Raw genomic sequence first — 11,556 nt, forward strand, 5'->3', positions numbered from 1 at the left:
TGTTAATAATTAAGTATACTCAGTAAAATAAGATAAGTAGGTAATCAAAAATATAATGAGAAAATTAGTTGTAGAACCATGTGTAAGTAGAATACCTAGACAGATAGTCAAACACTTTAAAAAACAAGAAAAATTTAATTTTCCAATATTTATGCAGAATTAAATAAGAGACCAAATAATGAAAAATTTGACATTCCGCAAGGAAATCGGTCAAAATTTGATGAAGTTATAACAGTTTGAAATTTGTGAAAAAGTGTCAAGGGAAAAATAAGGCAAGAATGGACAAAGGTGGGAAAATTTCATTAATTAACTTGATTGATTGTCAAAAAAGCTTTCATTTTTTAATAAAATAAATAAAACTTTTGAGATTCCCTTACACAAATTCAAAAATTGTTATGTTAAGTTACGTTGCTTTAAATGGAGTTTTCAATGCACTTGATAATTCTATATACCATACATTACCAAAACTGCATCCCTTAAGGATACCCCTTCTGGAGTAATTTGGCTTGACTACAGATACTAAACAACAATCGATTTATTCTCACACAACACGTCATTGTTGTGGCTTTTGGCTGATTTGTTCTCTTGGTCAAGATCTATAAGGCCGCCAGTAAAGTTATCCTTGACTTGGCATAGTCAAACAAAAGACTCAAAGTAAATTAAAAAGCCACGCAACTTAACATTTCATTTGTAAAACGATGAAAACAATGCGCCACACCCCTCAGCACAATCAACACAATCGATAATCGACTGTCGAACGAGGCAGACGCATTGGCACCACAATACTCTTACTTAATGATGGATTTAACACTTGGCTAATAGTTTTTTGATACAAAATTTTACGCCAAACTCAAATTACAATGGTTACACACACACACACACACACACACCCATACACCTCCACCCAGGCCACACGCAACCGAAACTTAATTAGTTTTCAAAGTGCAGCAACAAAAAATAAAATGATAAATTGTATGGATGTGGATGTGGAGACGATGCTGCTTCCAAGCTGTCTGGAAAGATCGTTTCTATGGCGATATATTGAGTTACGATGTCAGCGGCGAAGATCATTAAAATTACAGAGTTTCCCAAGTTACCAAGAAGAACTGGACAACAGACACATACAACAGCTGCTCCAATGTGCCACACTCACATTCTCACATCAAAATCTTTGTAATTTTTCAATAAGAGACCACAAAACTAAATTAGCTTGAGTTGGAGTTGGAGCGCATGCAAATTTCACAGGAATCAAAAACGCGAAATGTACAAATAATAATAAAAATAATAAAGAATACAGAAAACTAAAAAAAAAAAAAGGGTTAATACCAAGCCCAAAAAGTCGTTGCAGTCGCGTGTGACTTATGACTGGAGCAAGGACCGACTCGGATACTGAGTCTGAGACTGGAACTGTGACTGGGACTCAGACTCTGACTCTGACTCTGAGATCTTGGCACTGAGCTCTGGAGCCTGGCTTCGTGCGTCTCGTTTCGTTTTGGCCCATGTGCAGACAGTTGCGAAATTATATTTGTGCAGCGTCATGAAGCAGCATTGTGTTAAGAAACAGGGACCAAGGAGTTAGTTGGACGGTAAGACTGAATCTCCGACTGAAGAAGAATGGCAACATGGATACGTCGACTCTTTTACTCTGGCCCGATTTGTCAGGGCAGACGAATAGTTTAACTGGCCAGCAGATTGTGTTGGATGGTTACAGGTTGTTTTTTTTTTTAATTTTATTTTTTTGCTACACTGCTGAAAAGGCTTCCCTAGCTTACCCAGACATCATCGTCATCGTGCTATTCAAACAAATGATTTACAAAATGTTAAATGAATTATGCATTTTGCATATGCGACTTTGCAGATTCGTGCCATTTTTCATATTAGCTGCAAGGAGAACCTGTGCCTTCATCTGCCATGTGGTGTTGGCTTTAATAAATTGGCGTGGGGTGCGCCTGCAGCAATTGTTGTTGCCGTTGACCATGCGAATGTTTAGGCACATGGAATCCAATGGATAGTCACTCGGCCAATGTCAATGCCTAAGCAAATATACATAGCACTGCTTTGCGAAGACCTTTATAATCAAGTCATATAAATTGAGTGCATTTTTCATAATAAATGAAGGGAATTGTCGAAATTATGCCGTCCTCTGTCCCATGCTCTGATCTGTGGACTGGGCTTGGGAATGCAAACTTCAGCTCATCTTTTGGTGGGTAGTTAAGACAGTGCGAGTGGGTTTAGGTCAATCATTGTGGGAATTATCGTGAGAAGACAGTGGTAGGTAAATGGAAAATATAACAGAGTTAACAGAAGCTAAAATATAATGAGCAAAAACTAAAAATTTAGACAGAAAAATGGCCTGACCGTTTAAGATGGATAATAATATGCTGTATATTTAAAGATATTGAAAGAACTCTTCTGAAATGCTTACAATATGGTAAAAAAAATTTAAGGAAGTTAAGTTAAGTTGTCCTCCTTAAATTTAAAGATGGATGAGCGCTTATGACATTGGTACACTGGTACACAGAAAATACAAGATAAAGAAAGTTGTAGACGAGAATATATTTTGCATAACTAAAAAGGAAAAAAAAAGGATTTAAAAAAATACTCTTTAATACAATATAAATATTCGAAATAATATACTGTTTATCAACACTTGAGAGCATATTTTGGTTTAGTTTTCGACAGGCACTTGAAATGAATTGGGTAACCCAATAAAAGATTATACCAAGTATTGACTGCACTTTTTCTTCACTTTTGCATTGCAACAGATATCGAATCCGAAAGCCCTTCAAGTGTATTTATTCTAGCAGAAAAACTATCAAAAATCTTCCCTATGAAAATACACATTTCTCTCGCATACACACACACACACACACATACACAGATACAGAAAGTTTGTATCGTAAATTATAAACATATCGAGCGGCACATCATTATAAAATCTACGAGATATTTGGAGATATCATGTGAGCTCTCATTGGGCAGGTGAAATATGTTGATGTGCCTTAAAACAATATTTGCTCGCAATTGTCTAGAGCTCACTTCATTCAATGTGGAAACTTGTGTTTGGTTAGCAATTAAAGGGGATCGATAGGAGGCAGTGCAGCAGCAACAACAGCAACAATTAAGAGTGCAGCGCTGCAGCTACTATAGTGTAACCCCCAACATAATATCTATGCTGAATGTCTTGAGTATCCGACTGTCCGACTGTCTGACTGTCAGATTGGGGGATGTTGTAAACAACAGTGCTGCATATTTAGTATGTGTGAAGAAAATGAATGTGCAACACGGGGCAGCCAGTCGACAGAGAGAGAGAGAGAGATGCGAGACTAACAGTAGCCCAGGGGCAGAGCTCACATACCTAATTATGCTAGAGGTGGATCCCTCTTCTCTCCGTCCCTTACCTCTTGCGACCACTTGAGAGGCAAGGAAGACAGGGACTGCCTTCAACAAGACCCTTGGACTGCACTAAAACTGATTTATGCCCTGTGCAGGGCCAGACTTGAAGGCGGCTGTCTGTCGTGTTGCTGAAAGTTTCAAGTATTGCAGTTGCCACAAGAAAATACAAATACAAATAAAAATAAAGAGATCGAAATTCTACAACATTTAGCCCATCGTTTAACCCATTGTTTCCATTTCGTGAGCATTATTTTGATAAGCACAACTTTATCACATTTTCTCAGTTACAAAATATATAATCACAAAATGTGTATGATGTGTGTAATCTATGTCATCTGTCACTGCAACCTTGGAGCAATTGACTTCAGCTGACGCTGCAGCTTCTCATTGAACTCTTTAAGTAAATCATCTCGTTGTTTTTGCCTCTTAACTGTATTAAATCGCATTTCCGAGTTATAGAGCATTTGCACCTTTTCGTTTAGTTCCTGATCCAGCTCCGGTTTGAGTTTAATGCCCTCATTGTAATAGTTGGTACAAGCTCGCAGTGTTCGCTCTGCCAAACGTGATACATGCTTTTTATAAGTCATCGGCTCAGAATCATCAGCATCTTCAATCGGATTGTCGTCATCATCAACCTCAGCCTGGGTGCGACGATAGAATCGCTCACTTGGCTCATAGCTGGAAATGCTACAAATGCTACTTCTATCCGCACTCGGAATTGAGTTGTAGCTACTATTCCGAGAGCTGATGTCTTTCTTGCGGTCACTCAAGATAGCTGCCTGGAGTTTTGCTTGCATTTGCAACTCGTCATCGCTCAGACTTATGTTCAGCAATTCGTCTTCGTTATCAAACATGATCGCATTACCTTTTAAATCACTGGGTACTTCCAGCAGCGCCTTATCCAAATCGTATACTTTAAAACATGGTACACTCATCTTATTGCTTACTGGGGATTTTATTGAATCTTGCAGCTCATCATCGCTGGGATATTGTAGGCCTTTGTCCTCGCTGTTTATACTTACCTGTGAGTATTGTTGCTTTAGCTCAGCTTTACTTGAACTGGAACTGGAACTCTCAGTTATTTTATGATTATCATCATCATCGGTATCACCTGATTCCCCAACACTTTCACTTTGTTTTCTTATCTTCTGATTGGTTTGACGACTGGATTTTATTTTAATGGGACTACAGGCGCGATCTTCATATGTCTTAGGCGTGATTATTAAAGATCTTGCATTACGAGATCTTTTGCTGCTGTTTTGGGAATGGGAACTTGAAGAAGTCAAACTTTTGCTACTCAAATAGTAGTTATTGGTGCTATCAGAACTATCTTCATAAGGGCTACGGATCCTGCTGCTAGGGCTTGAAGTTGTTGGCAAATGATGAGACTTGTGACTGTTATTGGAAGCCCTTTCAGATTTGTTTAGTCTATGTCGAGTCCTTAGTGATTTTTGCACCTTAATGTGATTTGATGAAGTTTCACTTTCATATGATTTTTTTTCAGAGGACTCGCTTATATCAGAAATTTTACTCTGGGACTTCCAGTCTTCAACGAAACTTTTAGCTTCCAATTGATAAGAGTTATCTGCAGACTGATTTGTATCTTGGGACTTTTCTTCTTCAATCTGTTCAACAAAATGTTCTGAATTTCTTTCTACATTTTGATTGGACTCATCTGAGAATTGACTGTTTGTAGTCGGATTCTGCTTTCTGTCTTCACGTTCCCCATTATTCGAGAATTCTCTGCAATCTTTTACCAATGAATACCTGCTACGATTAGAGAAAATTTCTTCATTTGGAATGTTCTTGTTATCATTTGAATGAAATTTTCTTGGTTCCAGATCTTTAATAGGTCGCTTAACATGGTAAATTTCACAGTGCTCGAAGTGCAGTATTTCAGTGGAATTTACGTTAAGATCATTATCCACCAAACATTTTCCAACTGAGTTCCTTTCCGAAGATTTACCTTCAGAGTCGAGACTCTGAGCATAAGATTTGATGCTGATCAAATTGGAACGAGTGCTTCTATCAGTTGCATTACTTTCCTTAGTTTTCTCCTCTGATCGCCTAGCACTTGTAGTTTGTTTCTCTTTGCCACTTCGAGCTTTATCTATTTTAAACATGTATTCCTCAATGCAGCTTCTAAAACTGCCAAGTGGATCATTCTGATATTGATCTATGACATCCAATTGTTCTTTGATTAGAGTTTCATAATCAAGCTCATTTTCCGATTCCTTAAAGTTCTCCTCAGATTCTTTGTCACTCCGATCTGAAGCTTCCGTAGTACAATCATCCATATCATACTCACCTATATGTTCTACCCAGTGTTGAGTTCGATTATTATTGTTATTATAGACTCTGCGGATTTTTTCAGCCTTCTTCTGTCGCGCTTTAGATTCTTCGAAGATTTCACTGTACACTTGACTATAGGTTTTCGACTCATCACTTGAGGATGGCGACAATTGTGACTCTGTGTCTGAACGATCATTGCAATCAATTTGTTGACTTTTCCTTGAACTAATTCTCTGATAATTTTCGGTTTTCTCTTCTTCGAACTTCGGAACATGCATTTTTCGACGACTGGACAAAGTAGCTTTAGGTTCATTGAATTTATCATTAGCTGCATCCTGTTCCTTTATAAAATCTTGGACATAATGTTCCGCTCGCTGCCAGCATCTGTTATACAAGCTATCATTACTATTATCAGAGGCATAACCATATGGCAACGAATTGATCTTCTGTTTAGGTTCTTTATTGTACTCATCCTGCCAGTTATCATCTTGTTTCTGTTCATATGAAGTGTGATCGTTATCCTCATAATCGGTGTGGGAAAGTTCTTCGGCATCCGATGATGATTCATGAATCGAGGAACGATGCATCACGAGACATGTGCGGAGATGTCACAGTTGATAAAGCATAGAAGATAGCTTACCACTAATTATGCTCTAGCTTACAGTTAGATTCTGGGTGTTGTATGTTGTGTGTTTGTTGTACATAAACTTTGACACAAATAACACTGAAGCTGCGTTATCATCATTTACATACATACATTTCATCACAATAAAGACCTTTGCTTTCATCACAATCATCAATTTGGTTGCCGACCGATGCCACACAACAACACCACGCACAACAACTTGGCAGCCAGAAGGGAGCCACACAGCAAAGTCCCAACATAGAGCCATGTGCCACGAAACACGACGTCTACTCAATTAGTGCAACCAAACCGCTAAAAAAAAAAAAAAAAATAAAGTGAAAATAAGTAGGGAAAGTTGTTTAGAGTGACGAATTTTGTATACCCTTACAGTGGATGATTTATTTATAATATTAGAAAGAGGTAACTTTATTATTTATTTATATTTATTAAATATTTTATTTTCTCAATATTTTTTTAAATATTCTTGATTTTTTTAAATTCTTAAAATTTTGAATACACAACTTGATACAGTTTTCATGACTCTATCTAATAAAAATTATAAACTTTTTAATGGTTTTTCTCCTGTAAAAAAAAGCACACATATATGAAATATAGATAATTAAGAATCCAAAGGAAAACGAGGCAAAAAAGGTGAAAAGGAAAAGGTTTTAAAGGTTTAGAAGTGTCTCATCTGATATCAAGTTCAACTGCTTTGAAACATTAACTCTTCCTTCAGAAAGAGAATTCAAGTTCTACCACCATGAGAAAATTAGATTCAGTTCGGAAAAAATTACAAGCAAAATGTTCGAAAAATTAGTAATGCTCCTGTCTAGAGTATACGAAATGTAAAGTGGCATTACCAAAAACTTTACGTGCCCACACAACGCGCTCCCCAAACTGCAGTCCGGAGCACTTCAATTTGATTTGAGAGAGAAGGGAAAAGAGAGAAGTAGGAGGTTAGTTTTGAGAAGGTGCCGCTGGAAGCTGGAAGGCCGATCCGTTACCATGGCCATTAGTGTCATTTAACAGCTAATTATGCAGTGCTTGGGAATTACTTTTTAATTTGTTGCAGCGCGCGTACCAAAATAAATAAAAAACAACAGACGAGGAGGAGTCGAACTAAAGCTGTAAAGGAGCTGCCGAGGAGTCAAAATGAAGCCAAACTACAAAACTCAAGTGGCAAAAGAAGTTCGGACGACTTGCCAGCCAGCTTGGCTGCCCATATCTGACTACTTGGTCTTGGTCTTGGTCTTGGACTTGGACTCAGACTCCTTCTGTTCCTTGGCACGTGCTGTGGGCGTTTATTTAAAATTTAGCTGCCTACCGTACAGCCCTCGGGGCCACTCGTAGCCAAAGACCATGCTGACTTGGATCGGACTGCTTCTTGGCGGCAAAATGGGCGTGGGTTTGTTGTCTGCTTTTAGACCATTTTTGTAGAAATTATGTTGTTCTGCAGAGCAGCCGACAGAGCTGGCAGAGTTGGGTAAAAGGTGGAACAACTACGTCTGGCATATGCTTTTTATAATTTCTGGAAACAAAAGAGAAACTAACAGAGCAGTAAGAAAGTTGTTCAGGCTAATGGGAACACTTGCGTAGAAAGTTAAGAACAGCTCTTAAGACAATGCATTTTTATGGGGGATACAGCTAAAGGAACTTAAGACAGCTGTAGAATAGGGACGATTAGAGGCAGCTTGGGATCTTATATGTATTATAGTTCAAAAGGGAATTGAAATAAATAAACTTGTGGACACTATAAGCTAGAGAGTCCAAAATAAATAATTACTTATGAATTGTATTTAAATATTTAAATTTAAATTGAATTAGCGGAACTTAATTTGTTCTAAAAATGCGATTAAATAAAGAGTGATAACTCGCTTTATAAAGAGTGCAAATACTTTAATAAATGTTGTAGTTGGTATTAACTTATGAAAATACAAACGGTGGCATTATTTTCTAAAAAAAAAAAATATGCATTGAACCTGATAAAAATAAACTCATTAGGACTTCTCGCCTACTATATAAAAAGACAATCCTCAGAAATGAATTGTTTCTCTTATTTTGTAGGGCTTATGCTCATTAGTGTCTATCGCAGAGATCGCTGCAAGTATTTTAAGTCATCGACCTCCCTAAATTAGTAACTATTTCAACTTCAACTCGAATCATCTCGCCCATTTACCTTTTGTTCTTCACGCCTTTAGATGGCACGCTTACAGCCTGCAGCCAGCACATTTTATTTCGCTGTTCCAAGTGTTAATTAGACAAAGCTAATTAAAAATTTACGCACACACTTGCTGAGCGCCAGTGCTCTACAAAGTCAACAAAGTAGCCTCCAATCAGGCAGCTTCAGCACCAACTTGAGACTAAAAACTGAACTGAAGTTGAGGTCGGCTCCAAAAGCGGCAAGATACGTTTATTAAAGTCGCTCAGTCGGCTCGATTGGAGCTGAGGAGCATAAATCGTTGAATGACATGCGACAAAACGTGCTGGTTACAATTCTGCGGTGCGATTGATACGTGGATCGTGGAAGGACCAAACGACGAACGACGAACGACAAACGACAAACGACGAGCGCCGATCAACGATCAACGATCGATGGATGATGGGTAATTAAAAATTGATCACGTTTAACAAAATGCTACCGAAACAATATATCACAATGCTGGAAGAGGAAAGGGATTGAGAGCGGGTAAGGCGAATGAGAACAAGTCTGTGGTCAGGACGAAGCGACAGACGAGACACAATGTTGACAAAGTCAACAAAGACGATCGCAAATTGAAGATTGGATGTATCGATCGGTTCGCCTGCCACATTAAAGTCAAAGCTCTATCTCTTTCTTTGTCACTCTCTTTCACACACACACACACACACTCGCTCTCCCTCTCTCTCCGTTCATATCTATCTCTTGCGAGATGTGTGTTTTTTCCACTGTCAGTCCATCAATAATTCATTGCGACTGAGTGATCTATTCAGCCAACGATCATCAGGGAGCAACAGTTTTCCAATGATTTCAACGATCGATCGATCGTTCGATCGCGAGAAAAAAGATATTCCGCTTGTCAGCTACGGCGAGGCACAAGTGTTTTTTTTATGTATTATGCCAAAACAAAATTGTGCCATAAATATAATAACGATAAGTCAGATGATGATGATGGAGGGGGGAAAACAGAGAATAAGATGCCAGATACAATGAACAATCGCGAGTCTGTGTTCCGCTCATTATTATTATTAGCCACGGATGAGCAGCAGTTGAGGAACCCTTCAGAACGGGTGTTGCTTTTTCACAATGGAGCTAGCCGGCTCGTTGGAGCTGACAAAAGGAATGCGAATGATGAGACTTTGATTGAAAATTGCCGCTGCATTTTTGACAGCACTTCAGAAAAATGTTATTTATGCGTGTGTGTGGCAATGCGGTAGGCCAAATCAGCAGTTGCCATCTCTCTCTATCCCTCACTCACTCTCGCTCTCTCTCGCTAGATCAGCTGATGAGCTGTATTATAACCCAGTCAAGCTTTAACCCTTGACATGCGCGCGTTTCTTTAAAAAAAAAGTAAAATAACATTGCGAGGTGTTGACAAAACATAAAGTTCGTGTGAATGCCAACACGTTGTGACAATTGTTTGACAACAACAACAACAACAAACAGGGACAACTATGAAAAGGTGCTCAGACCTCAGACAGCATCATGACTCTCCTCCCACAGCCTGTACAGGTCCATAGGTCCTCCAACCTGACCAGTCTCCCTGCTCCCAGCATCGTTACCTGGCAATCATCGATAACATTTTGCAGTTGTAAAACGTGCAGAACGCGCGCGAACATTTAAAATATGCAAATGCCACAAAGAGCACTACAAATACAATAAAGGTTAGCTGAGTACTACTGAACGGAGGATACCCTTTTCATAGTGTCTCGTGGAAGCTCTTATATGGATTGTAGAATAATTTACTCTATTCTGATTACGCTCTTAAAAACTGAAATAATTAACAATATTATGACAATTAAATGCTTAAGCTTTGCATATCATGGCAAAGTTAAGATACCCTACCTAAGGGTATTCAAAAAAATTGTCTACTGTAATCATTATCATCATCATCATCATCATCATTGTAGTCGTCGTTGATGTCGTTTGGGGCATTCAAAATGTTTGTATAGCAGTCATTGCATATTTTCTGTTGGCTTTTTGAAATTCCGCGAAATTACCGCATGACCGATAGACACAAAATTAAAACGGGCTAATCATAGTGACAAGCGCGACAAATCTCGACCAACTGACAGACATTTCTGTTAACTTGTTAAGCAATTAGTCATCACACGATAAAAAGGGTGAACAACTTTTACAAATTTTTATTTCAGCTGCAATATAGAAGGATAAGATATGTTTTAGTTCTTAAAGGAAACTTTTTAACTTTTTATATTGAACATATGGAAATAATTCTTAAACGTGGAAGTACACTTCTTATTAATTATTAAACGAATATCTTACTATAAATGTAAACTAACTTTGATGGCATATTGTGATTTATTTATGGTATTTACCTATATATATTCCTATTTAAAAGCATCGTTCTTTTAAGCGTTATGAGATTTTTCTCCTTTTATTTTGAATATTCAATTTAAATCGGAAAAATTTTAAATATTTTTAAGTTTGATTAGCATGAGTATCTTAAGTTTTATGCTTCCGCAAATAATTCCTATATTGCAGTTACCCAACTCAGCTTGTAAAACTTGTCCATTGCATTGCTCTGTAGTCGTCCATCTTATTACTTAAGAACACATCTCATATGCTAACAAATTTTGAATGTTTTGCTCTGTTTTTTTGTATTTTTTTTTTTTTTTTTGAGCTGGTTTGCTGTTGCTCCCCCGCTTTTGGTCTTGAAGCTGTGTGTCTGTTCATCTTGTTCAGCAAAAGGAACAACACCAAAAGCAAAGCAAAAGCAAAAGCAAAAGCGAAGCATATTGATATCGTGCATATTGATCTTGTTCGGCGATAAGTCTGTAGTCTACGAGTATGCTGTTCGTATTCGTATATAAAAATATTTGCTACGTTTGGCTTAAGTCACTTCCATGGAAGTAGCTCGCATAAAAATGAGCAAAAACAAAAGCCCAGTCAGCGGCACACCGGCTGGCATTAGACTCCAGCGATTTGGCCAGTAGTTGTGTGTCGTTTTGGGCTAAAATACTTTGCCAGCTCTCGGCCACATCGCTGTTGAACCCGGGGTTGAGCTGGCAACCAGGCTGTCTGGTTT

General features: G+C 38.1%; 1 protein-coding gene across 1 annotated transcript; it reads right to left on the bottom strand.

Annotated features, from left to right (window-relative positions):
* Positions 1-3,630: 3,630 nt before the first annotated feature.
* LOC117790379 lies at positions 3,631-6,402 on the bottom strand. Its single transcript, XM_034629816.1, has 2 exons — positions 6,330-6,402; positions 3,631-6,289 (listed from the first exon to the last, which is right to left on the bottom strand). The coding sequence occupies exon 2, from the start codon at positions 6,273-6,275 to the stop codon at positions 3,735-3,737; it is 2,541 nt and encodes an 846-aa protein (XP_034485707.1). The 5' UTR covers positions 6,276-6,289; positions 6,330-6,402; the 3' UTR covers positions 3,631-3,734.
* Between the last annotated feature and the right edge of the window lie 5,154 nt (positions 6,403-11,556).

The sequence above is a fragment of the Drosophila innubila genome (genome assembly GCF_004354385.1).
Source record: "Drosophila innubila isolate TH190305 chromosome 3R unlocalized genomic scaffold, UK_Dinn_1.0 2_E_3R, whole genome shotgun sequence".
Taxonomy (NCBI): domain Eukaryota; kingdom Metazoa; phylum Arthropoda; class Insecta; order Diptera; family Drosophilidae; genus Drosophila; species Drosophila innubila.